Source organism: Erithacus rubecula, assembly GCF_903797595.1.
Source record: "Erithacus rubecula genome assembly, chromosome: 5".
NCBI classification, from domain to species: Eukaryota; Metazoa; Chordata; class Aves; order Passeriformes; family Muscicapidae; genus Erithacus; species Erithacus rubecula.
This window is the reverse complement of record NC_136687.1, coordinates 48,189,204-48,215,903: the sequence shown is the minus strand read 5'-3', so window position 1 is coordinate 48,215,903 and position 26,700 is coordinate 48,189,204. Positions and strand designations below refer to the sequence as shown.

General features: G+C 43.3%; 2 protein-coding genes across 2 annotated transcripts; one reads left to right on the top strand and one right to left on the bottom strand.

Moving 5' to 3' along the window:
* The first annotated feature begins 268 nt into the window (after nucleotides 1-268).
* On the top strand, nucleotides 269-19,690 carry DAPP1 (dual adaptor of phosphotyrosine and 3-phosphoinositides 1). Its single transcript, XM_079307105.1, has 9 exons — nucleotides 269-402; nucleotides 7,745-7,867; nucleotides 10,966-11,099; nucleotides 13,860-13,990; nucleotides 15,306-15,353; nucleotides 15,537-15,599; nucleotides 17,479-17,564; nucleotides 18,099-18,186; nucleotides 19,156-19,690. Exons 1-9 carry the CDS (start codon nucleotides 356-358, stop codon nucleotides 19,204-19,206), a joined length of 771 nt encoding a protein of 256 aa, XP_079163231.1. The 5' UTR covers nucleotides 269-355; the 3' UTR covers nucleotides 19,207-19,690.
* Nucleotides 19,691-21,249: 1,559 nt separating this feature from the next.
* LAMTOR3 (late endosomal/lysosomal adaptor, MAPK and MTOR activator 3) lies at nucleotides 21,250-26,061 on the bottom strand. Its single transcript, XM_079307107.1, has 7 exons — nucleotides 25,961-26,061; nucleotides 25,695-25,748; nucleotides 25,507-25,541; nucleotides 24,857-24,915; nucleotides 23,923-24,056; nucleotides 22,782-22,845; nucleotides 21,250-22,091 (listed from the first exon to the last, which is right to left on the bottom strand). The coding sequence occupies exons 2-7, from the start codon at nucleotides 25,701-25,703 to the stop codon at nucleotides 22,018-22,020; spliced, it is 375 nt and encodes a 124-aa protein (XP_079163233.1). The 5' UTR covers nucleotides 25,704-25,748; nucleotides 25,961-26,061; the 3' UTR covers nucleotides 21,250-22,017.
* Nucleotides 26,062-26,700: the final 639 nt, after the last annotated feature.

The window sequence follows — 26,700 nt, the reverse complement described above, 5'->3', positions numbered from 1 at the left end:
AAACCCAATTGTCAGCAGTATGGGAGAGACTCCGGGTACCGCTGGATGCCGGGGAGCTCCAGCTGCTCCTGCCGGGGGTGAGGGTCTCCCCTCGGGCCTGGTCGCTCCGGGGCGGCGAGGCGAGGCGAGCCGGGCCGGGCCGGGCTGGGCTGGGCTGGGTTGGGCTGGGCTGGGCTGGGCTGGGCTGGGTTGAGTTGGGCTGGGCCGGGTGGGGCTGGGTTGGGCTGGGCTGGGCTGGGCTGGGCTGGGCTGGGTTGCGTTGGGTTGGGCCGGGCCGGGCTGGGCCGGGCCGGGCCGGGCGGTGGCGGCCCGCACTTCCTCAGCCCCGCGGAGGCGGCGGAGCAGCCGCGGGAGCATGGCCCAGCGCCGGGAGCCGCTGGAGCGGGAGCTGATGGCGCTCGGGTAAGCGGCGCTCGGGGGCCGCCCCTCAGTGACAGCCCCGGGGTGCCGGGACAGCCGGCGGGGCGGGAGCTGCTGGATGGCGGGCTGGAGTGAGGCATGGGGTAACGCGGCTCTGTCGGAGCGAGGCCCCCAAAGGGCCCCTCAGAGGAGCCGGCGCCTCGTCCCGGGGCAGGGCTGAGAGGCTGGCACAGGGGCCGGAGAAATACGGAATAGTCAGAAAAGCGAGAGCGCAGACACGCGGTTCGAATGTAGAGGAAAACCGGTGGCAGCGGTGCAGCTTCCCTCAGAGAACCTCAGTGGCTTTGAAGCCATTGCCGTCGGATAGAGAATTCCCAAAGGCGGCTGGGGCTTCGGGAGGGACAATTCTCAGCCCCTACGAGGAGGACATCACGCCCACCGAAAAGCAAAGCCCCGGGAGCACGAAGGAAGGCAGAAGGTTGCAGCAGCCCTTGCTCCCTGTCAGATGTGAGCCGCCCTTTTTGCCCGCCAGTTTTGGTTTTTACGGGAGGCAAGCTTGGGTCGCTTTGTCGCCGGCCCCATTGCCGTGGGCAAGAAGAAAGGCGGGCGCAGGTGGGCGGGCAGGGGATCAGCGGCAGCAATGCAGAGGGACGCAAAGCAGAAGAAAGCCAGCGATCGTTCTGTCAAAAGAAAAAGACTCTGGTGTCGCCTCTGCATTCAAAAAGAATTGATGAAAAAGAGTGTTGAAATTGATGAAAAGGTGTTTTGCTTCCTGATTTGTGGGTTTGACCAATTCGTTGCTTAATTTTGTGATTCATTCACTTAGTGAACAAATTGGAGTGCAGCAAAATAGCTTGGAATTACTATCTCCGCACTGGTGCTACTTTCCTGTATTGAAAAGAACCTTTTAATGAAATGCTTGTTAATTGAAGCACCTAATAGGTATGAAATTAAGTAAAGTCACTTTGCAGTGGTACCCAGAGTAGAACATTATGTACTTTTTCTTTACATTTGTAAGATTATGCTCATCCTAAAACAGAATCTACAGAGAAGAAGAAAAGAAAAAATTAGTTGCAGCAGTTGTGGAAAGCATGGTTCCCAATTACCAGACTTTTATTGATTTCCATAATGTGGTCTGAGTTAATACATGCCAGTAACATGCCTATAAACAGCAAGGAGTTCATCTTCATAGATAGTCTTGTAGAAATGCAGCTTGATGTGATACTCAGTGTGGTTTCCATCACAAGGAAGGAATACAGATGAGCGAGTTACAATTATGCATTTTTAAAGCTGTACCTGCTTTATTTTACTTCTGCTTTATTGGAAAACCTAAACCCTTCCACATCTCCTTCAGAGAAGTGTGGTGAGTTAAATGCATTAAAGTTGAATAAGCAATGCCAGGCAAAATTTACCTTCAAATTATTAAACAAGGCTCTTTCTTTTCAGCTAGTACTAAAGCCACTATTTTTTTTCTTTTTTTTTTCCTCTAAAGATGCAAAATAAGTCCTCATGCAGGAGACATTCTTGTAGCATAATCTGAAATATCTATTAACGTAAACACTTTTTTCAGCTGTAGTAAATAGGTGTATCACTCTCCAGACCACACAATGAAATTTTCAGTCATCACAAGGGTTTTCCATCCTAAACTTAGTCCCATACTCTGACAGTGCAGAGTTCCCCTGACAGCTGATGCAGTGTCCAGCACAACTGTGACCCAGTTCTGGTGGGAGGTGTGTCCAGCAGAGACAATGGTCATTCAAATGAGAAGCAGCTTCAACATTCACATACCTCTGGGGGGGAGTTTGAAGCAGTTTATTTTAAAGCTTCTGCTTTTTGGTGCAAAAATCAAAGAAGTTGGATAAGGTTTAAAGAAGTGTGAAATGGGAAGGACTTTACTCTTAAGAGGCTGAGTACCAGGATATGCTCACAGTTTACCAGGTTACCTGCTCAGCAAAATGGAAAGTTGTTAGCAATGTAGTGAAAATTCAGATTACAGTCTACTTTGTTGTATTGATGTATGTATAGGTGGACCTAATGCTTAATGAAAAGGAAGATCAAAAGTAGAAACTTTGTTGCTTCACTTATTAGCTTCGTCCCTAAATCTACCGAAATATTTAAAAGGGAACACTGAAATTTGCCAGAAGAGACGTAAGCGCTTTGGCTTAAAAGGAAAAGGAAACTGACAGTGGGATTCTTCTCGGAAGGCCTGTGGTTATCCCGGGGGTCAGTGCATTTTCCAGTGGCTTTGGTGCTGTTAGAGCTGGAAGCACAGCTGGAGTGCTGCAGCGTGGAGCTCCCGAGGCTGAGCAGGCACTGCCTGAGCTTGGGGAGCTCCGCCTTGTGCAAGAGCTGGGAATGTGGAGTGTCTCGTCATCCGAGTAGTTACAGACTGCTCTGGTAGCACAGTTTGTGTCCCAAGAGAGTTTAGTTTGGGTTACACTGTTTGTGAAAAGGGAAAGGCACAGGGCAAGAGGAAACAAATTCTTTGTAGCCTTTTTTCCTCCTACGGTCCAAACTTTCTTTGTCACCCCTTGCAGCAGAGCTTTTGTGCTCTTCCAGGTCTGACAATACCATGGCAGACAATATTCGTAAGGCTGGACAATACATTTCATGCTTAGTTTTAGCAACAGAAGAGAAATTAAGCCACAGGCCTAAATTAGGTGGTAATGAAATGGAGGAACTCAGGAACATGTTAGAGTGGAACAGGGTAAACAGTCATAAGAATTTTTTTCATCTCTATTTTCTAATTTAAGCAAGCTAAAAATTCAAGTGACTAGAAAGTGGGCCAAATAATGGGTGAAAGTCAGAATGAAGGCCGTTGAAAGATGGGAGAGAAAATAGAAGTGAAAAGCAGAAGTTGAACTAGTGAAAGTCTATAGTTAGAAGACAAACCTTAAGACTGGATACAATGATGTTATTTCCTGTTATTTCTATCTTAAAATTATTTTTCCCCATATAAAGGCATCCTTATATTACAGCAAAGTACTTTACACAGGTTTGTGATTAAGTGTTTCAATGTAACACATTGAAAGGATGTCTAAAAAATACCAGTTTGGTTGCCTGACACCTGTAACTTTTATCTCAGCATTCTTGCCCTTTTGGAGATTCTCTAGAGCTCTGTCAACTCATGCACCATTAAAAACTTGGCCAAAACTTCACTTTTAGTAATGTGAGGTACAGAGGATCCTTTTGCAATTTTCAGATGATGGGTAATGCTTCTAGGGTGTGATCTTAGGAAAAAATGTTTTAAAAATCCCAATCTACTGAATTTGACAGATAAGATCTAGAAGTTGCTGAAATACCAAAAGAGTGCCAAAACTACAGAACTAGTGGGTTAGTTTTATAGTAATTTTTGGATGTTATACGGTTTGTACATAAAAATGGCTTAGAAGAGAATTATCCAAGTCACTCAGATTCACCCTTTCATGGATGTTTGTCTTCCTTGTGTATTCTCTTATTGTTAAAAAGTTTCTCCACCTGATGTCAGCTACAAATTTATTCAGCAACCCCTATTTACACAGGCAAAAATATTTACAAAATATCCACATGATTTCTTTGAAAACAGCATTATTAGAAATGACAGATGCCATACCTAAGGGCTCTCATCCACAGGGGACACAGAAATGAAGTTTCATTCACATTTTTCATTGTAACAGCTTGGGTTGTTAAAGAACAGATGAACATTTTGAGGACGATGTTCTAACCTGAAAAGGGAGTTTCCCACCCCAAACTTTGCTGTAACATATTCCTCATCTTCACCACAGTGTAGTCACTGCATTGCTACACAGAGACCCTCTTAAGAAGAGGTTTCAGTGTGAGTGGGTCCCGTTTTGGAGTTGTGATGATTAGCACAGCTGTAGGGGCACAGACATGGCTTGTACTGCAGCAGCCACCAGCTCATTCTGTGGGGAAACCCCACAGATCTTCAGGGGGGGCTGTGGGCTCTGATGAGTTTGGGCATTCTGGGGTTCTGTGTGTCTCATTTCCTTCTCCTTCCTGTAAAAGCCATCAGAAAAGTCCTTCCTCTGTGCTGTCACTTATGCAGTATGACCTAAAGAATAGGCTGATATGTGAAAATGCTTTATTTTTCAAAGGGTAGCAAAAGTGATTTCATTAGCTGTGCTTGCCTATCCCAAGACATGCTTTCACTGGCCATTCCAAAGAGCAAGAAGGATGGCATGGTCGTTCAACAACACAAACATGCATACATGGATGAGATAAAAAGATTTAATGTCATTCAGTATGCAGTTAAAGAAACAAGAATGGATAAATTAGATCAGCTATAAACTCTGAGCCTGAGATTGCTAGTCAAATTGTAGAAAAGGAATCCCAAAATTGACCACACTTTTAAAAATTTTCTTTTCTTCCTAAATAGAAGAAATGAAATAACTAGGAAAGAGAAACTTCCCAGAAGTATGTATACATATCAGGAGAGTGTACAAGGCCAAGGACAGCCAGAAGAAGTGGCTTTGAAGCAGGGAAGGAATTTAATCTGTCTCTTTTCTTGTGTTTCTCAGAGAAATCTCAATGAAGAACCTCAGGCAATTTTTACACTGCTGATGATTTTCAGCCTGAAAGGTGTCAAAGTACAGAGCATATTTCTGGACTTGTTTTGTAGTGAACACAAGACTCAATAAAGATGACTTTTGGAAGGACCTTCAGAAACATTCCAATTATCCAACATCATCCACTATGTTCCAAACCAAAGATTTAAGACAATTCAGTTCCGTGAAGGACTTTCTAGGGGCTTCAAAGAGATGGGTGTTTGTAAAGCATTTTAATTTCTTTAATGTCCTGTTTTAAGATGGCATGAAGGTAGATAAAGCATTGTGTTTTGTATCAACAGTTTCCTGCTCCAGGTGTAACTCAGAGGACAACCAAAGCTTGAACTGATGGTGGACTGCCTTTTGCAAATTGCCAAATGAGCCATAACTCCCATCTTGATTTGCCTGCCAGTTTCAAAGAACTGCACAAAAGTTTTTTTCTGAGACAGATAAATAGGAGGGTTCTCCCTGTGAAAAATACTTAAATTTAGCTGAAGTGTACCTAGTAATGTCTAACCACAGGACTGTTTGGGTTTACTTTTAGTCCTGGTGGTTTCTACTCGTACTGCCACCTCAGGCTTGATTGTGGGAGCAGACTATGTAGGTGTGTATTTGTTTACCTTCCTGGTGATCTGTGGTGGAAATTCTAAATTTTCTACAGCATTTTAATATTTTGCCTGTGTTTATGCAATTGGAACAAAGTTTGTGTGACCATTTTCACAGTGGAATATTGAAGTTACCTGACAAAACCATCTGTCACAGTCAGGAAGAGAAAAAAACCAAAACTACGTGTGACAGTCCCTTTGACACTGAGATCTGCATTACTGTCTCCCATCCACTTCTATTTTTTGAGCTGAACAAGAGGAACACAGAAACTTTTGAGGGATTTTTGTCTGATACAGCATATTTCGGCAAGAAACTGGTGCAGCCTTGTCAGCAAAGTTTTAAAAGTGCACTTTCAAACAACATTATTTTCCCAATTAAGGGTTTTGTTGTTGGTTTCTGGTTGGTTTATCTATATTTTTGCATAGTAGTAACATTTCATTAGTCACTGGCCTTTTATGTGTAAAGAGAGAGTGTATTTAAACAGCATTTTTTCAACTTAAGTGACTTTCCAATTGAAAGTTTAATAAAAGGGTATTTTTTGGAAATAAGGTACCAACGCAGTTACAAGCAATCTCAAACTAAATTCACCTCCTCCACGACAATGACTACTCACAGATTTTCTCAACATCTGCTTCTTTTGCACAGAAGTGAGCCAAGTAGTGTTACGAAATCCCACCCAAAACAGGGCTGCATGCTCAGCTGCAGGTCTGGCCATGCCGCTACGATCCTCCCCACATCAGCAAAGATCTGACCTTTGCCTGTTACTTACTTGGGCAGTTAATCCCAAAGCAGATTTTGGCTAACAGGTGTTCCAGAGGATGACACTTTGATCTTTAAATATTCATTATTTTATTCTACTGTGTAGATGGAACCACATTCTAGAGCCAAAGCAGCAATACCCTGCTGTATTGAGTTTCACATGGATCTTCTCTTCCTCTGGGTTAACAGTCTGGAGTCTCTCATAAAGCAATTTATCAGCCAGCTGGCCTTTCAAATAGGCAGCCGTCCAAGTTCGGAGTTAAAGCTTTGTGTGAGATGCCAAGTTTGGTGAAAAGCTGGGATGAACAGCTAAGGAGAAAGAGGATACAATTACACCTGGTTTAATTTCGAAGACTGCCATGATACCAGTTCTGGAAAGTGCTGCATTGGCACCTTCTGCTTTCAGTGAAACTGTGTTTCTTTGGCTGAAGCAGTGCCAGGCTTTGTTCCCAATGCTAGAGGCGTTTTAAAGGAAGGGCAAGGTGACCTGGCACCACTCCACATACAGACAAGGGAAGCTTGCTCCCAGCAGAGCCTTGGGTGTAGTATCCCTCCCTCCTCCTGCTCCAGAGCCTCCTGTGTGTGTGCATGGCTATGGTTATTATCACGTGCCTTGCAGGATCGCAGCTCCAGCCTTTTACAGCTCCAGCTTTTTGTGTTCAGCCTCAGGTTGATTCCCAGTGAGATCCTTGTCTCTTGTAAAAAATTGGGTGTTTCCATTGTGGAACATTCTGAATGGAAACAAACCCGTAAACTACACTTCCTGGACTTCTTTGCAGGATTTTTTTCCTGTGAAGTCCTTGCAAAACTTTCCATATAAAATGAAGTTAATTATCACTGAAGATAAATTGAAATAGTGTTTAGATGTTTTCCTTTGTTGCTTGGATCACACCTGGCTGAGAGGCAATAACATCAATATATCTTAATTTTCACTGAAATTCTGTCAGTTAATTTTGATCCCTTTAATTCTAAGCTTAGGCAAACATGTTTAATTGCAGATCTTGGCAGTGAAGATGCGTTGAGGGAAATATAGAGTTTATGAGGAGTTTAAGCGCTGCCTGTTTGCCCAGAAGAGGAAGTGTACCAAAGAATATACAAATGTCAGGAAGTACAGCTTCTGAAAATAGACAAAGGATTCTGTATACACCCCAAAACTGCTTTCACCTTATCAGCACTAACCTGGATAATTTGTTGCTCATGCAAGTAGAATTTGCAGGGTTTTTAGATCCAGCAAACAGTCAGCTCTTTGTACACAGCTTTGCATGAACGATAAATAGTATTTGACAATGTCAAAAGGAGGCCACTGCAAGGGGCACAGATCTGTGTAAACTGTGAGTGCCTGTGAGAAGGGTGGTAACTCACAGTTGTGGAGGAAAGACTGCAACTATCAGAGCATTTTCTACCCCTGCTCCAAGAAGCAGCAGCAGGCAGCTAAGAGTGGAGTGCAGGACGCTTTAACCCTTGTGTCTCCCCAGGTGGTACCATGGCAATCTCACCCGGCACGCAGCAGAAGCACTGCTGCTCTCCAACGGGCAGGATGGGAGCTATCTTTTGAGGAAGAGTAATGAAAGGGAAGATTTGTACTCCCTCTCTGTAAGGTAGGCTATGGACAGAGTGAACTAGCCTAATGCTGCACTTACTTCCAGGTTTGGATGTCCCATGCATTACAGGATGGGTTTTTTCCCTAGGCCTTAAACTATTTTGAAATATATTCCTATTGGTATAATCCCGCTAAATGGAATTTTGCTAGAGGAAAAAATTGGATTGGATTTCACAACTGCTTTCATTTTTTCCAAATTATGAATTAATCTTACTGGGAGAAAACATGATTCTATAGAATAGCTGTAAATTTTCAGTCTGTGTGATAAAAATTTGCATGTCAGTTAAAAGAGCTCAGCTGGTGGGAGTAGAAAAGTTTTATGATGAGAACAGCAGCAAACATTTAGCCAGTGCTAATCTTACTAGTTTCTGAGTTCCTGTACAGCAACAATCATCTCTGAAGGATGAACCAGTGTTTGACTGGCTGGTTTTACTCCTCTGTTCTGTGCTAAGGTTCAGTCCTAGCCAGGTCTGAGTGACTAAATTGAATAGCATCATGTGAGTGATCCATGTCAGGGCCTTGAAGTCAATTACTGCAATTTAGGACACAACTGCTCAGGATACAACCAATACAGAGCAGAGGAAGCTCAGCCCGGTTACTTCACTACTGAATCACATTTAAAGAATCTCCCAGAAGGAGAGAAGCCACAACATTTTAGCGAGGCACACAAGGCATTCCCTGCACATGGGCTGGGTGGGGAAAACTAGCCCTAAAAACATTTGCAGCCTTTGGCAAGCAGCCTCTAGACCAAAATTTTAAGCTGGTTCATGCAAGCTCATTCCTGCTGCCAACTGAGCCTCTGAACAATTCGTGGCCACAACTCAGCCGAATCATAGTAACTTTTAAAAGTCACTTTGTGTAATGCTGCTGGTTATTTACAGCCCTGACAGGAGCACAGCATATGCCCTTGAGGTTGTGGCTTTCTGCATATTCAGTACCAGGAGCTGTTGCAGTTTGGAAGACTAGTTGCTTGGGAACTGAGGAAAGTCCAATTTACACATACCCTGTTCCCCAGGAAAAACAATGGTGAGGTGTTTCACCCATTTCTGACAGAGGATCTAGGAGCAAGTGTGCCTATACATACACTGTTGAGATTATTACCACTAAAGGCAGCCATTTATGCAAAGGGTGCCCAACAGATCTGAAGTGATGTTACAAAATGAGTATTCAGAGTAGCAATGATTATTTGAGTGCAAGTGTTGCCAAAAAGAACAGTGGCATTTAAAAGTAATAGCTTTTCTTAAAAGAAGTAATTTTAAATTAATCCTTAAAAGAAGTGATTTTAAATTTATCATTGTTTTTCTGGTTAGTATTTTTTGCTTTAAAATGTTAAGCATTATTTGATATAACTACCTCAGACAATTAAAATATATATATGTATCTTGAAGGTATTTTTAAAGGGCATTCAGGAAGCAATTTTTCGTAATAAACCAAAATTTAAATAGTTCTTTATATTTTTCTTTCTATTTCAGGCCCATTTCAATCTGTTGTTCAGCTCTTTATGTAGCCAGAATTACTTGCTGCATTACAATATGAACTGAATAGTCCAGTCTGAAGTCTGATCTTTTATTCTGTTCTGTTAGTTTCTGTTGTTTCTGGTGGCACATCTCCTTTGAATACTGATTTTGATTTTAAAATGTTTTGCTATTTTTCTACTGGTTTATTTTAAGTTTTCTTTCAGTTCTTTGACTAATGTTAAAACTTAATTTTAGAATAGGTAATTAAATTTTGTTCTGGTTTTATTATACATTTCTGTAGAAAGGATAACTTCAGCAATTCTAGCTGTCATTTTCCTTCTGTCCTAAAATATCTTCTGTAGCTTTTACTTTATTTTCTGCCTCAGCCTTACAAGGAACTCTGGTGAAGATTATAGTTTGGGGTTTTTCAAGGAAAAAATGCTTAGCCATCCCTTGAGGTTTTTATTGTCAGCTGTAGGAAGAGAGATCACACAATGCCTGAAATCCCCTCCCCCAGCTACATTAGTTTGAAAAGGAAGTAGGAAGCAGAGCAGAATTTGCTCTCATTGCAACATTGTCTTGAGAAATTAAACAAAAAGATGGAAAAGCCTGTAATTGCAGCAGCCACAGCAGCTCTTCCGTGGTGTGGAGCATTTGCACTTGGCTTGTTGTGCCCCAGCTGACTGTAGCACAAAACATGTGGGAGGCCCATAGAGGCATCTTCTACAGTACCATAAATAGAGTTCAAAGAGAAATATTTAAATACCTGCTTGAAATAATAATATTCTTTGGAAGTGGCAATAAACAATGAAAGAGATACTACAATTCATTCATTTTCTTCACCACATTTTTTCAGTATATTTGATATATAAGTTTTTCCTCAGACAGTTAACTATTTTGGGTGCTAGTTACATTAACAAAAGTAACTTTTTCACTGGAGAAATACTTGCAATAAATGCTTCACTATCTTTTGAAGCAAAAATAATCCCCCACCCAGGAAGTGAGACCTTGCACACTTCTCTAAATGCCATCAGGTTTCATAAACAGAAGCTGTTACTTCCCTTGCAGAACAAGGACCCTGGTTCATGTTTGTCAGTGCCCATCCTAGTGGAACAAGTCATCCAAGTGCAGAGACAAAGCAAACAAATTCTAAAGTCCTTGGTATTTAAAATGAGGTTATTAAACCCCTGTTTGGGTGCAAAACAGAGACAGCCTATATTTCAAAGGGAGACAGAAGACATTTTCAGTGAGATTGGGGTGCTACTTGAAAAGCAAGACACATTCTGAGTACACCTTGGTGACTAAGGTCCAGTAAGTGAAAGGATTTCATCCTGTTTAGGCAGAAGGTTTGAAATCTCTTTTGTGAATCTTCTTGCTGATGCAAGAGTTTAATTAATGAACTTGGCCCTTCTAGGCTTTCATCATCTCATATCTGTAAATCAGCAACCAAAATCTGATTTTCAAATGCATTGAGTATTAGTGAGGGATAGTAATGGCAGATAGTAATTACTACAAGGACAGTGACTGTCAGTCTGTGATCTGGGTCAGATTCCCTGTAGTGAAAGCTGCTATTTAAGGATTGTATGTGCCAAATGCCTTTAGCATTTACATCTTTACAAATTTTCCTCTTTTATTTTAGGGGAAAAGATTCTGTGAAACACTTCCATATTGAACATACAGGAACTTCATTCAAATTTGGATTTAATGAGTTTTCTAGCTTGAAGGAATTGGTCATGCATTTTGCAAACCAGCCTTTAATTGGAAGTGAAACAGGTAAGGAGAGCCATATTGTGTGTATGAATGTTTTTGTAGCCTCTTCTCTCCCCCTTCACTCCTGGAACCAGTCTTAAAGCTTCAGTACTCAATGTTCAACACCAACAGAACAGATGATTGGGGATAAAAGCATCATAAATTCACCCCAAGACACTTCACAAAGATCTAACTCAAAGGAGCTTCTGATATGCTAGGAAATAGATCTGCTAAAGTGTTCATATTCATAAATCCACATTTGTATTTGTATCTAAAAAAATTCTACTTCAAAGAGTCTTTCAAGATCTTTTGAGTTAAACCACATATTAGCTTATTGGGCTTTTGCTAACCAGGGCTACGAGCTCCTTTCAATTTCTCAGAGGAGGAAGCATTTCCAAATATCAGGAGGATTAGAACATTCTCAAAAATGGCAAAACCAAAGTATGGTGTTAGTGAGGAAATAAATATGCATTTATGAAGTTGAAATCCCCCAATAAGAGTAAATGGAAAAGCAACTTGAAGTTGTTTCATCTCACTATTCTTTGTCCAAGGAAGGAGTCTACATTGTTATGCTTGTCATTTCTGTAGGGAATGTGTTTTTAACTAGCTCTCCTGTTATGCCTGCAGTGCATCACCATGCTGATGCCACCTGCCATTGCAGGGATTTGTCTCACTTTTAAGAAGAGAGAGGAAAGCACAGGTTTCTTTAACAACCAGTGTGCTGCCTGAATTAAGGGTCAAAATATTAAACTTGATTCCTACATGTGAATTGAACACCATTGGACTAGAATCCTGGAGAAACAAAGTGGATATTATAATGTCAGTTTTATGTTTAGCTTCAAGTGTAAGAGTTGAAGACATGTCAGTACAAGTTAATGCCAAAAACTTTAGTATCCTGTGTGGCAAGTGTATGCACATAATTCAGAGCAGTGCTAGTTATGTATGCAAAAGCCCATTTAAGTGATAGCTGGCACGTGCAATAACTAACATGTCACACACTAAATATGCACCAGTACTCTGCTAACCCAAACATTAGATTCAAGGCCTCCTTTGCCAGTTTCTTCCCCCAAGAAAAATGCAGTTGTACACTCAATATGGCACTTATTTCTTTCAAAACACTTTCTTTTTAAATTGCTTTCAAGAGTGGTTCAAACACAGAGCTCCTACATGTATCCTCCATGCCAGTGGATACATGTGCCTTTTTCCTGGGAAATCAGGCATGCACACACAGGCCTAGCTCTGCAAAGACTTCAGATGGCATAAAACTTGTATTTCCCCATTCCTCACTCCTTCACTGCTATGTTACAGACATTAATAAGCAAAACATTGTTTTTATCTGATCTCTATGGATGGGATCAACACTTGTAACCTTAAGGTTTCCTAATGAGATTCTACTGCCTCTGTGAAACCTCTAATCAGATGTGCTACAGGAAAAAAAAAAAAAAATTCACATCATATCAAGAAACCTTCCACCTTACCATACCATGGCAAACAGTAGAGAGGAAGAGAGAATTAACACTTGGAAATATTCTTTCAGATACAGGTGTCAAATTTCTCCTGGGACATAACCATCTTTTGTCAAAAATAGGGTATAGGCTCATCAGAGTCAACTCCAATCCCAGCATCAGCAGTTGCAGATGTGGCAGAATAATCTTGCTACAGTACAGTTTTTGCTAGATCTTGTGTATAATTACCAGATTATTCTGCATAATTGTCTTAGTGGAGGAAAAAAATCCACAGAGAACTTACTAGAAAACAAATACTTTATAAAATGTTTTATTAGTCCCTCCAGTTCTGCAATGGGGTTTTTTATCTATGGTATACAGATGATGATATCCTGATTCTTTGTAACAGCTTAGGAGTAATTTCTCTGGAATGGTGATGGAGCTGTTCTCAATTTTATTTTAAATGGTAAGCACAGTTTTTCTGCAAGGCCAGATAGAAATAAACCAAGGTTGACTTTCTACCTACTGCAAGTTGAATAGATAACACTTGCATACACCCCCTGTGCCTGCAAACAGATTTCAGCTGGATACTTCAAATACAAATTTTCCACTTCTCTTTTTAGTTCTTCCCATTACAGAATACTTTTAAATTACTCATACATCTGTGGGTTTCAAGTCCAAGTTGTTACCAGTTCCAGCATCCCTCCTCTTTAAGAGCAGCAATATCAGCATAAAATGCAAATAGAGCAGCATTATTTTAAAGAACGGAGTTAGATAGTGGAGCAGTCACTATTTTAAAGATGTTCTTCACTAGTTTGAAAAGTACAATAGATTCACTATTGAGAATACAGCTTTTTTCAGGGAACATGCAATAAACATGACCTTACTTGGAGGAAAAGAAGAATGGCTATAATGAAAGGTTTAGCTGGGAAGAGCTGTGTTCCAAACCCTTGAAGGTGATGGCAATGTGGGTTGTTAGCAAGCCTGTAGCCAAAGCTCTGATAGATTAAGTGATTTAAGCACCACTATTGGGATGTTGACAAACCCAGTGACTCTAATGGCCTCCTATCCAGTTTAGCCTCCTGCCTGCCCTCCCAGCCAGCCTCTTGGGCAGGAAAGCAATTTAATGAATCAAGAGATTTCATACAAGCATTTGCAAGGGTAAAGATTTTGCAAGGGTAAAGATTTTGCAAGGGTACCATATATTTACAGTTTTCACAGCTGCCTTTTTAATTTTAGGAAAAGGTGAAATTAACCATTCCTCAGAGATTTGGCTGCTGACAAGTTATTTTCTAAGCTGGACTTTCCAGATGACTTGCTCCTGCTTTTTTCTCTCCAGGAACTTTAATTGTATTGAAGTATCCCTACCCATGGCAAGTGGAAGAACCTTCCATTTATGAGTCTGTCCGAGTTCACACTGCAATGCAGACGGGGAGGACAGAAAGTGACCTTGTCCCAAATGCTCCCTCAGTAAGTTGTGCTCTGGTGGGAGGGGTGCTTCTGGCCCGAGTCTGGCATGATTGCTGGAGTGAGCTATGGAGTCAGACTGGTTATTAATCCCTTTATGGGTTTGTAAATATGGGAAGTCTTTGCCAAACAAGGCAAAACAAATACAGACTTGCTCAGTACAGTCCCATGGCAAATAAAGGCTTTTATAAGTGTTGTCACTTCAATGCTGTCCCTGGAAAAACATTGTCTGCAGCTGGCCTGGGTGAATCTGACTATCCTAACAAAAAATATATGAAAGATTTTAATTCTCATGTTATCTTTTATTAACATTATCATGAATTTAAAAAAACTCAAACATGCACACACAAAAAAATTCATTCATATATACATTTGGGTCACCTATTCAGACATTTGAGACTCACTTGAACAGCAGTTAGAGTTTTTAAATCTCTTGTAACTAATTTCTAAGTGAGACAGGTGGTTTCTTCAGAACAGTTTGCTCTGAACAGAGAGGAAAGTATTTTAATTATATACTGTATTTTTTGGAGAAAAGAGCAAGAATTATGTTAATATGAGCTTATGAAGTTGCTAGAAGAACCACTTCTGATGTCTCACAACCAACCTTTCATCACTGAGTTACACTTTAAACTCCAAACAAGCTTGACTTCACATACCATCAATAAAATGTATTATTTTTTCAAGAAGTGTTGGTAACTTGGCAAGATTTTGATTTTCAGAGCTCTGCACAAACTTCCAGTATCTGAGAAGTTATAAGATCCAAGTGTCACTCATGATGCCAGAGAAACTGTTCAAATCCCAATTTTTCAATAAGCACATTGCATATTACAGGTTTTCCTCTCAAGTGTTGGCCTGGTTGAGAGAATAGAACAATTCAGTAAAACAGCACTTTCCCCTGTGTGTTTGAGGAGTATTATCTGGGGCAAAATCCACTATTATGTATCTGGGGATAAATCCATTAATTGGAAAATTCCAGTTCAGTTAAAGCCCATGTGCTTCTGGTCACAGCACATACTGACCAAGACATCCATCCACTTTCCTAAACAAGGTGTGACTGCAGCTGTTTTGCTGTGCAGGCTGAAAAGGTGCAGGCCAGAAGCTCCTGAGGTTGGCACAGTGCAGGGAGCTGCCTTCAGAGGCAGCACAGCTCCATGCTTTCCCTGAGATGGCTGGAGGGGAGCACTGAAGTGAGGGCAAGTGGCTGTGAGGGTCTCCCAAAGAACTGATCCATCTTTCTGATGGAGGCAGAGTGGGGGATGTGGGAAACAGAAGCAGGGCTCAGCCTCTAACCCCAATCCCTTTCTTTGTTATTTCACAGCTTGGTACCAAGGAAGGATATTTGATAAAACAAGGCAAAATAGTCAAGGTAAGGAAAACTCTTCTTGTTGCTTCTACTCTGTGATCACCCACAGGAACAGTTTGTGTTTTGAGCAACAACAAAGCACAACTGTAAACCAGAGCAAGTCAGCAGCTTTGAAAGTTTTTCTTTCCTAAGAAGTTTTAGACTAAACTCTCCCATGACAGTTACCATTCATTCTTGATTTTTCAGAGCTGGAAAACAAGGTGGTTTACACTGCATAGGTATGAACTTAAGTACTTCAAAGACCAGACAGTAAGTAGAAATTCTGCTTTTAAACATCTACACAGGCAGCTGTAGCCTCCTATCTCTGGCTTCTCGCATCTGTATCACAGCTTTCCAAGCTAAATCTTCCCAAACTGTCAGAGGGTCAAACCTGTCAAATAAAGTCAGTTTTGCTGATGACTTCAACAAGAGAAAGTAAGTTCTACAGCTGGAAAACATTTACTGTGCTCTGCCAATCTTAGCTACTGGATAGAATTTCCAGGGCTTTTTTTACACAGTCATTGAATAGTTTGGGTTGGAAGGGACCTCAAAGATCTTCTTCCAAGCCATCTACCACAGGCAAGGACACCTTCCACTAGACCCAGGTTGCTCCAAGCCCTGCCCAGCCTGGTCTAGAATACATTTTTGGGTTGCTTTGTTAAATGGATTTTAAACTACCACCACAACACAACCTTTATTTGTAGCTTAGACACAACCTGACAGAGAGTGTGCTGCTAAAATAGTTTTAAAAATACTCATAGTCCTTTGCATTCTCTGATTTCATGCTTTTATTTCAAGTGATCTCAGGATACATGAAAAACTATTCATTTAAAGATTCTTACAAAGATTAACCTGCAGCATTCTTAGAGTTGCTGCTCCATTTCTATCTTAATCTGAGTAAAGATAAAAAATACATCTGGAGTTTCTTTGCCCTTTTAATGCCTCTGTTTGAGGCTCCTTCATAAACACAGCCCTATTTCAACCCTCTAACAGTTTTTTACATGACAGAAGATGCAACTGGCTTATCTCACCAAATAGTACCATTTCTAAGCCTTTGTTTTAACGGGGCTTTCCATCAGTTTTCATTTCAGTTCAAAACAACTTGAATTAAGTTTGTAGGATAGCATTTCAAAGAGCAGCACTCCATGAGTGACTTACCAGGCAAGGAGAATTCTGTCTTTGTCAGGAATATGACCTCCTTCCAGGCAGCAGCTCCAGTGTCTCCTGGCACTCCTGTTGTTGCTGTGGGGTTGCAGGTACCTACACGTGAGCAGCCTGCAGCTGACCCTGGGATAGCATTTGGTATCACAGCACAAGGGGCTTTCTTCTAATGTAGGGTATTACTAACAGCCACTCTGTCAGGAAAAGTATTAAGGGAAGATGAGAAAGCAACAGACACCTCCATACACCTGATGAAGGACCATGGAAACAGCTAAGTGTGGGCAGAAAGCCATTAGCTGCCTTTTCTGAGGTCTTAACAGTATGTGGCTGAAACAAATAGGGGAAGAGCTCTCACACCTAGGGAGAATAAAATTCCTAAAGGACATGGGATGTACACAATCTGTGTCCCTGTACCTGAGCTTGTCCAAAGAAACTTTTATTTGTATGTGTGTTTGTGTACACATACATGCATACTACATACTTCTTAGGCAGCCAAACCTATCACTTCTACAAGCACTACTTTGACTTTGCTTCTACATCTCTCCTTGCCCAGCTTCACCCTTTTAAGGCACTTAGGAATTATAAAAAGCTGGCTGTGTCTGATAAAACCTATACCCATGCATTTGCCTCTGTAAACCTTATCTGAAAGTGGTACCAGATTTGTTGCTCTTTCAGTTACATTACAAGGCATCATGCAAACCCTCAGCAGCCTCCATGTAGCTCAAGCATTCTTGCAGTAGAGATCTCCTCTGTTGCTTGTCCAGATGTGAACTGTCCTGCATTTTTCATATTAGGCTCACTTCATATCATGATACCACTGATGTTATGCTTGCTGATTTGGGCTTATAGTGTTGCAGCCAGTGTAATTATGCCTGGAAAAACCTGTGAAGGTTTTTATGCCTGTAAGTCTAGATGCACTGAAGATGAATTGAGATAACCTTATCTTCTATTTTCATGTTTTACATTTTGAAAACACTTTCTCTTCAAGGCTACGGAACCAATTCGAGCACTTGACTTAACTGAATGCTCAGCTGTGCAATTTGACTATTCCCAGGAAAGAGTCAATTGTTTCTGGTAGGTTGCAGGATTTTCTCCATGTTGCTGGGAAGTTCAAAATAGAAAGGGAATTTTGAAATGTAAAGAGTGTGTGCTTCTGAAAGGTCCCTTGGTGGTTGTGACCCTACTTATCTTCTAACTCACAAGACTGTTTCTGTCAGCCAGTCTCTGTCAGTCCTGCATGGCTTTGACAATTTACTCCTGCCAAAAAGTGGACCCATATGTAGTGGATATTTCTAATTCTATAAGCATCTATAATCATCACCTAGACTCAGGCATCTTGGGGCCAGACACTGATTCAGGTCACATGGTAACCTCCTCTGTGCCCAAATGTGGGTATTTTATCCTTAGAAGGGTTCTTATCCTTAAAGAGCCTGGGCTGTAAATGGCTGTCACCCCTTCTTGGTTAACCTCCCTCCTGGTGGCTGAGTGGGAGCACAGCCTCCCTGCCCTGCTCTGTCTCAGCAGCTGCTGGTACAGGCCAGCTGGGCTCAGTTTTGGGGAGAACTGCCAGCTCTTCTAGCAACTTAGGAAAGCTTTGTTTACTTCCAGTTTAGTGTTCCCACTAAGGACCTACTACCTGTGTGCCAAAACCGGGATAGAAGCTGACGAGTGGATTAAAATCCTGCGGTGGAAACTGGTAAGGTGACATGTGCTGTTACACGGCATCCCAGGCAGCAGCACCTGCAACTGCCCCATAACCCCCCAGTGCTACACTCTCAGCACCTGCAACAAGGCTCTATTTGTTCTGGCTGCCAGGACAGTTAGATTGGAATATGCAGTTTTCACATAACAGAATCAATTAGCTTGGAAAGGACCTCTGAGGTCATCAAGCCCAACCTTTGATCAATCACCACCTTGTCAACTAGACCTTGGTGCTGAGTGCCACAGCCACAGTGCACCTCCAGGGATGCTGACTCCACCACCTTCCTGGGCAGCCCATTCCAATGTTTAACAACCCCTCTGTGAAGAAATTCCTCCTGATGTCCAGTCTAAACCTCCCCTGGCACAGCTTGAGGCTATGTTCTCTCACCCTGTCACTGGTTGCCTGGGAGAAGAGACCAATCACCACCTGGCTACAGCCTCCTTTCAGGGAGTTAGAGTGGTAAGGTCACCCTTGAGCCTCCTCCTCCTTCCTCCCTGGCTAAACACCCCCAGCTCCATCAGCTGCTCCTTATAGGACTAATGATCTAGCCCCTTCCCCTCCACTGCCCTTTTCTGGAGTAAGGCACCTTCCTGAACTGAGGTGTTCAGAACTGGGCACAGCGTTGAGGTGTCATCACTGCATGTCATCACTGTCATGCAGAGGGGCACTATGTGTCTGCTTGCAAACCCACTTCAGCGTTTTTGGGATGCACTTTAACAGGCATGCTCATTAGTAAGGAAAAAGTGCTTCCATCTCTAAGGACGTCATTATATGTGCTTGGTAAACAATATGGATCATCAGCCCAGACCACATCTGTCCTGGGTCATGATGGCAGGAATAAGAAGACAGTGTAAAAAGGCTTGAAATCACCACTTCCTAAAAAATACCAGGACTTGGGTTGGTTGTACTCAGCCACAGTACAGGCAGGCAGACAAGCAGTAATGGACTGTCTTTCTGTTGCAGTCGCAAATCCGGAAGCAGCTGGAGGAGCACAGCGCCACCCTCAGCTCCTAGCTGTGCTCCGCTGGCAGGAGCTGCCTGTCCGAGGGAAGGCACTGCTCTCCCGGGGCAGCCCCACCTCTCCAGTGCAGTCTGTGCCCCCACAGGGGTGTCACCCAGCTCTGCACACGGGGATCTGCAGCTCTGGGTGCTCTGGGGCACTGAGTCACACTTGGGGACAGTTTCAGAGCGAGAGAGTGGGTTTGGTACGTGTGGTGTATGCCTGTAATGCACTTGATTCAAACAACTAAGCACAGAAATGGGCACTGCTCAAAACTTGTGGTTATTCAGAGCACTCAATAATTTATGGCAAGCTCCATCACAGCTAAGCATCAGTATCATGTTCTGTAACCTCGAACATTTTAAACAGGTCCTTTCTGGAAACATTAAATATATTTTTTTATTACCTGTTTAGGCTTTAAATGAAAGAAAAATGTCAGAATGGCATTTTGTAAATAGTATCTATATTGCAATCCAGAGAGTAGTATTTAAAGGCCCTTTTCAAACACAACAGATGTGTGACAGTTCTGGTCAAACAAATTTTTATATGGTTTAGCTTTATACCACAGTGATGGCTACAAGGGAATGTCTGTTTCAAACAGCATCTGTAGGTAATGGTGAGCAGCATCGTGTAAGCACACTTGTACACAAACCAGGGTTATGAGAAACAGTAGCTGCTTCCTGGCACTCATTTAACAGCATTGTGGCTCACTACAGAGACAAGAAGTGGAACCCCATGATGTTGTGCTGTACTCAAAACAGATATTACATTTTGGAAGCAAAGTTTGACACACTGGAGAGGCTCAAGCCCAGCTTGACACAGCTGCAAGATCCCCTGAGCAATCCTGTGCCTTCTCAAGGGCTGGGCAAAGAGGAAGGAATCCTCTCTCCCTGCATAACAATCAAATTTATGCTGAAACAGCATCTGCAAACCTCTCCTGCTATGCAATACTGCAGTCTGTGTTTGGTATTGCTCATGCAGAAGGTGTTTGATAATTGCCTTTACTGGGAGAAAAGTGCAGAAGAGAAAGGCAAAAGCACATTAGAAGAAGAAAGAAAATCTGGATTTGGACATATAAATAGCATTTTATTTCAATTTAAAAATTCAAAGTATTTGTAAATATTTTTATACAGATTGTTTTCTGAATAGAATGTCACTATAAAACTACCACAAGTCTTACATTCCTGTACTGTATTGTTAAAGCTCTGTCCTCCTTTTTCCCTTAATGAAGATTTAACAAACTGGCATCTCCCATTTAGTTAAAAACCTTTGTGAGTCTGTGTGAGAGGCAGCATAAGGGGAAGAGAGATTATATTCTCCAACAGCATCACTGTCCTGTGAACATGGCTTGGAAACAGAGCTTGTAGAGAAACCACAAACACAGCCTTCCCTTTTTCACAGCACCAGGCTGCTTCACAAAACCCTGGAAACAAGCTCAGCAGACAGTGTCACAAACTGAGGCCAGTGACAGAAACAGTGCCCGGGTGGAAGCCGCCACAGACAGATGGGTGGGGCAGAAGCAAACAGCAAGGGGAGGCCTCTGCTGGAGTGCCAACACATTTTGCCAGAAATACACACACCCTCCAGCTGCTTCTGTCACGACCAGCAACAGAAGTCCCAGTTTAAATGGAAAAGGGTTGACTGACAAGCTGTAGTGTCTTTTTGAGCCAAGGACTCCCAGTTGTCATTTCCAGCACCACTGTTTCCCCCATCCTGCCTGAAGCACCAAAGGTCCATGAGGTGTGAACACGGGGCCATGGCATCCCCTCTCCCTGCCTGGGGCACACACCTCCCAGAGCTTCTCCCAGACTGCAGTGCTGGGCAGGTGTCATAAGAGGACATGGGTGGGGCTAAGAGCACAGGCTTGATCCCCAGCATCTGTGCACTGCCCTGGGACTTGGTATCCTGCTGCCCAACTGAGAGACACACTGGCTGGTTTTCAGCCTATAAATTCATGGATTTTGGACATTTACAAACAATTAAGAGACCTGTTCTCTCTAGAGACAGGCAGATGTGCTGTGGGGTATTACACTGCAACAGAAGAGTGGACCAGGCTCTGTCATTTAAAAATACTGTATTTTATTTATATTTATTTACTTAAGAAAACCTAAGGGTAAATAAGCTGAGAGTGTCACCAGTGATGAACCCACACAAAGACTATGAGACATGAGATCTTCACAACCATATTACACAAAAAAACCCCATGAAGAAGTGAGACATTATTTGGGTGCTTTTAGCTAGGCATCATGAAAATCCCTAAAGCAACAGCTTCCATAGAAACAGCTCTCTTCCTAGTGGAAGCAGGATGCAGCTAGCATCCAGATTAGTAGCACTCCCCTGCCAAAGTGCACCCCGTGTAAGAAAGCTGGGATATTGACTGATTGTACCGACACGTCACTGCTAACACACCTGCCCTCACAATGCCTCCTACCACATCTTTGCTCACTCTCTCCACCTGTTCTGCTGTTTTAGTGGTGGCTAGCCTGAGGACACACCCTGCCATGTGCCCGGTGCCCTGTAAAGCAAGAGATCTGGGGCTGCTCCTCTGAGCCAAGGGCATGGCACCAGCCTGGCTCAGCTAAACTCCATAGGAGCTATTTTGGTGGGCTCTCCAGTACTGCACGATACAAGAAGCACGGCCTAAAGTAACATCCACCTACAACACACTAGTAGATCATTTCAGATTCAGTACTATGTACAATTTACTCTTAGTATACTAAGGAGCTGTGGTATTGTTTCTGAGACGTGTTATTTGACTGACAATTATTGAATCTTTCTGTCCACTGGGCTGCAGAGGAATGCTGCACTCTGGCTGTACCATCAGGTTAAGAAACTTCAACAACCTGCCTCAGTTCTTCAAACAGGGGCGTGAGCTCCTTCTCCAAACTTACAATCAACCCTGGAAAGAGAGAAGAGACAGAATATTCCATCAAACAACATCACTGAAAAGCCTCTCTCCAAAGCCTGCAGCTCCCTCTCCCCCCAAGTCACAGCCTGAAATGTTTCATGTGAGCTACTCACTTTGCTGTGAGCAGTGGGCAGCACCCCCAGGCAGGGTGCCTCCAGTCCCTGGTACTAAGAGGCAACCAGTGCAGCACAACTCTGCCTCACCACTGCCTTGCCACTTCCATAGCTGCTGTGGCCCAAGAAGCTATACCAGAATTAAATCCCTTCTGCTCATGTTGATTAGCAATGTCCTCATGAGCAAGGCTAGGGTCTGGCTGAAGGATTTCCCCACCCCATGGAACTGAAGACAAATCTGCACATGATCCTGCAGAATGTTTCCTTGACTGACAGAAAGAGACCAAATAGCTGGCCTGTACAGCACAGTACCTGCCTGTGCAGCAAGGGCAAGGTTAATCACAGGAAAAATATGCTTCTAGAAGAATAATAACTCCAGCAAGCCACCTAAAATCTGTGAAGTTTTACTCATACTTTTCCCTTCTCACCTTTCACAATATGCTGACAAAAATTCACAGCAGGAACAAAGTTAACATAGCTTGAAGTGAATTCAGGGAATTTATTTTCAATTATTAAAATTCCCAGGCATTAAAATACTTTAACCTTTAGAACAAATGTGTAGACATACCTGTATTGGCATTGCTGCTAGCAATGAAACTCACTACCAAAGGTAAGCGATTGAACTGCACCACCTGAAAAGAGAGAAAAGTGCTCAGCCAGCTGTAACACATCTTGGATGTCAGAGCTCCCAGAAATTCTTTCCACATTAACTCTTTCTGCAACAAGCACCCTCCTCAGTTTAAAGGACAAGCAGGAGCAAGAGGCACAGAGGTGACAGTATCTATTTCTTAAGGTTCATGGTTAAAAACACCAACAGAACTTACTCTACAGTACAAGGAGCTGCACATGGAAAACCTGGCATTTCCCTCTGCCTCCATGTTCTACAGTGTGCTGTCCACCAGAACCCCATCTCAGCTGCAGACCCTGCAGATCACAGCAGGGAGAGCACACCCTCCACAGGAAACAGGAGGGCAGGCAGGTTTGTTGTTTTAAAATCCTGCTCCCTGTACAGAAGTATCTGTTCTTCCATTAACAGGGAACTGGCACCTTGGGCACCACAGCAAGCTAGTAGACCAAGAGTCAAAGTAATCTACTGATGAGGGCAAACTAACTCATTCACCCACTTAATTCCCAAACAAAGCCTGACACACTGTAGGCTAAACAGCTGGTCAGTTTACTGCAGTCATAATTAAAATCTCTCAGGACCACCAGAACTTGTGAAAGAGAAATGTAGTAGATGAGGAACTTTTGGACACATATAATCAATTTATCTGTGAAAAATGTGAGTTGTATTTCAAAGCTTTCTTACCTCAAAGCCACACTGGCAGCAAGATGAGCTATGAAGTAGGCTGCATGTGCTTTAATTAATGTTAGATGTCTCTCATTATAAACATTTTTATAAAAGAGAACATAAATCCTTCATAAAAGATACAGAAGACCATATGAGCAACAATTTCTGCAAATTCAGAATTACTACACTTTTCCATTATCAACATCTCAAGTTTTGAGAGCTATAACATGAGTTTAATAAATACTGTGAAAGTTTGGCTTAACTATTTAAGCTGTGTAAGAAATAAACCAAAATTACTTCAATAGCAGCCTAGTGAAAATCTAAAAGAGCTAAAACAACCACTTTTTTTTTTTTTTTCCTCAGTGTGATGCAGGAACAGCTCAAGTCACTGAGGACAGGTTACACTGAGGTTACTCACCTGGTATGTATTGTAGTAGCAGATGATACTTTTGTTTTTAGAGAGTCCTAACTTACTGCCCTGATCTGTGGCAAGGGCAAAGGTGGACAAAAAGCCAGGTCGCAGAGCATGTTCTGGAGCATTATCATTGGCAACTAGAACAAAACAAGAAAATCCTTATCTTTACATGGTGTCTCTGCATCCCAAACCCTCATCCAGCTTGGTGCTCTGCCAAAAGCAGAGAAACAGACAAGACACCTGAGGTGCTCCCACAGGAACACCAGACAGTCTTCATGAGCTGTACATATTTAATGCTCTCTGTATGATCAAAGCTCATATACCAGCATCCTTCCTAGCATACCTAAGAAAGTCTTTTCCTTTAGGATGCACAGCCTGTACTGATGCCCCTTTGGTTCCATGTCCCAAACTGTTTGCACCCATTCCAGCCTCTGAACTGATTATTGGCACAGTCACTTGACTGCAAACAGGTGAAGATGTGCAAGTTCTGCTGGCTGTTTGAATATTCTGGGGCTTTCAAAATAAACCTGCAATACTTGAATCTTGGTAGCCTTAAACTATTGTACTCACAAGCCAAAACCACCTGAAACAAGGACTGGAGAACATAAAAACTGCAGTACTAAAAAAGCCAACAGAACACTGCCAAGCTCTCCCTACTACTTAGTATCAGCCTGTGAGGGACTTGAAGACCTTACAGCACTCCAACCACACCCCTATTACCAAGGAAAACTTCCATGGATTACAGTTACTGAGGGCACAAACAAAAGGATAAATTTAGAGGTACATAATCAACTCCTGAACTTTTATTTAAAGTCCAACTCAATTTTGCCACTTGGGGTATTCAGGCATAACCAGGATGATTTTTTTCTCTACTTCTCCACCCCCTGCTGCTCAATCAGGATTTCAGCTGCAGAGCACAGCAAGAAGCTGAAGTTACCTTTGATAACAGGCACACCATCTCTGTCTGAGACTACAATAGCATGAAGATCTTCAACACTGAATAAAAAAAAAATTAAAAAAAAAAAGAGGAAGAAGAAAAGAGACACCATTTAGAAAACACAGTAATTAGTAGGAAAGGGCTTTTTGTGTGAACAAACATGCAAGGAAGGGGAAAACACTGAAAAAAAATATGCCTTCACTGATCAGTATTTGTTGTGTTTAGTACAGGTGTGGTAGCCCCAATAATAAGAAGGACATGGAACTGCAGGAGCAAGTCCAGAGGAAGCCATGAAGCTGATAAGAGGGCTGGAGCACTTCCTCTAGAGGCTGAGGAAGCTGGGGCTGCTCAGCCTGGGGAAGGGAAGGTGGAGTGGAGACCTCACTGCTCCCTTCCAGTATCTGAACGGGGTTTGCAGGGAAGCTGGGCAGGAACTCCTCATCAGGAACTGCAGTGACAGGACAAGGAGTAAGGGCACAAATTGAGAACAGGGAAATCTAGGTTAGATACTGGGGAGAAATTCTGTACTGTGAGGGTGGTGAGATACTGGAGCCCAGAGGGGCTAGAAGCACTCAAGGCCTGTCTGGATGGGGCTCTGAGCAATCCGGTCTGGTGGAATTGTGCACCCGCCCCTCACGGCCCCGCGTTACCTCGGCAGCTTCTTGTACAGGAACCGCTTCAGGTCCTGCGGGCAGAGACGGGCACCGCGTTACTCCCGGCAGCCCCGGAGCGCCCTCCCCGCCCGGCCCCGGCCCCGGCCCCATCTGGGCATCCCCAGACCCCATCCCCGCCAGAAGCCCCCGCCCGCGTCCCGCCCGCCCCGCGGCGCCGCACTCACGTCGGCCATGGCTGGGGCCCGCCCGGTGCTGCCGCCGCCGCCACCTCCGCGGGCCTGCGAGACAAGAGCAGAGAGCGCCCCGTCACCGCGGGCGCGGCCACCGCCTCCGGGAGGGCGCGCTCCGTCCCGAGGCCCGGCCGGCCCCCCCCGCACCGCTGCAGTGGTACAGCCGCTCCCGGCCGCGCCGTAAGGGGCGCGCGGCTGGGCCGATCCACCGCGCAGCGGGAGGGGGGTGCGGGGCTCCCTGCCCTGCCCGCCCCGCGTACCTGTCCGCGCCGCCGGCGCGCCCCGCGCTGTCGCCGCCGCTGCGCTCGGAGCCGCTGTCACATGAGCCGCGGCACCGCCCCCAGAACCGGAACCGCTTCCCGCCGCCTCCGCCCCGCCCCGGCAGCAAAACCAACCAAAACCAAAACAAACCGAGAGCTTCAGCTAAAGGCCAGCAACAGTGAGCAAGCGTCTTGTTCTGCCGAATAGTTACTGCCTCGTTTACTCTTCCACTGTATTTCCCCGACTTCTGGATCTAGTCCATCAAACCATGGACCTGCAGGCTAATAATTTTACAGCTAATGTGAAGAAATAAAATAGATTAATTTCGTAGGTGCCTACACTGTAACAATGGTAACTGCATATCTGTTTTTAAAGTCTTCTATCGGAATGCAGGATCCTGGTGGTAGATCTTAAAAACCCCCAAGCCTGGTTAGCATGTAACAATGCTTTTTCTCTTAAGAAAAAAAAAAAAAAAAAAAAAAAAAAGAGCTGCTACAAGCCAAGCACAGAATCACATAATCAATTAGGTTGGAAAAGACCTCCCAGATCATTGAATCCGAGCTATGACTGAACACCACCACGTTAACCAGACCATGGCCACATCCAGTCTTTCCTCAAACACCTCCAGCAAGAGTGACTCCATCACATTACTGGGCAGCTCCTTTCAGTGTCTGGTCACCTTTTCTGTGAAGAATTTCTTGCTAACGTCCTGGCACAGCTCTCATCCTGTCATGGCTGT

What these genes read in the sequence shown, in the direction of transcription:
- DAPP1 (XM_079307105.1), top strand. Translation starts at nt 356, where the DNA reads ATGGCCCAGCGCCGGGAGCCGCTGGAGCGGGAGCTGATGGCGCTCGG. An exon ending in TTGTACTCCCTCTCTGTAAG is followed by an intron (nt 7,868 to 10,965) that starts GTAGGCTATGGA and finishes CTTTTATTTTAG; the next exon opens with GGGAAAAGATTCTGTGAAAC. An exon ending in AACAAGGCAAAATAGTCAAG is followed by an intron (nt 15,354 to 15,536) that starts GTAAGGAAAACT and finishes TTGATTTTTCAG; the next exon opens with AGCTGGAAAACAAGGTGGTT.
- LAMTOR3 (XM_079307107.1), bottom strand. An exon ending in GCTACTACAATACATACCAG is followed by an intron (nt 22,846 to 23,922) that starts GTGAGTAACCTC and finishes CTCTCTTTTCAG; the next exon opens with GTGGTGCAGTTCAATCGCTT. An exon ending in TAGCAGCAATGCCAATACAG is followed by an intron (nt 22,092 to 22,781) that starts GTATGTCTACAC and finishes CTCTCTTTCCAG; the next exon opens with GGTTGATTGTAAGTTTGGAG.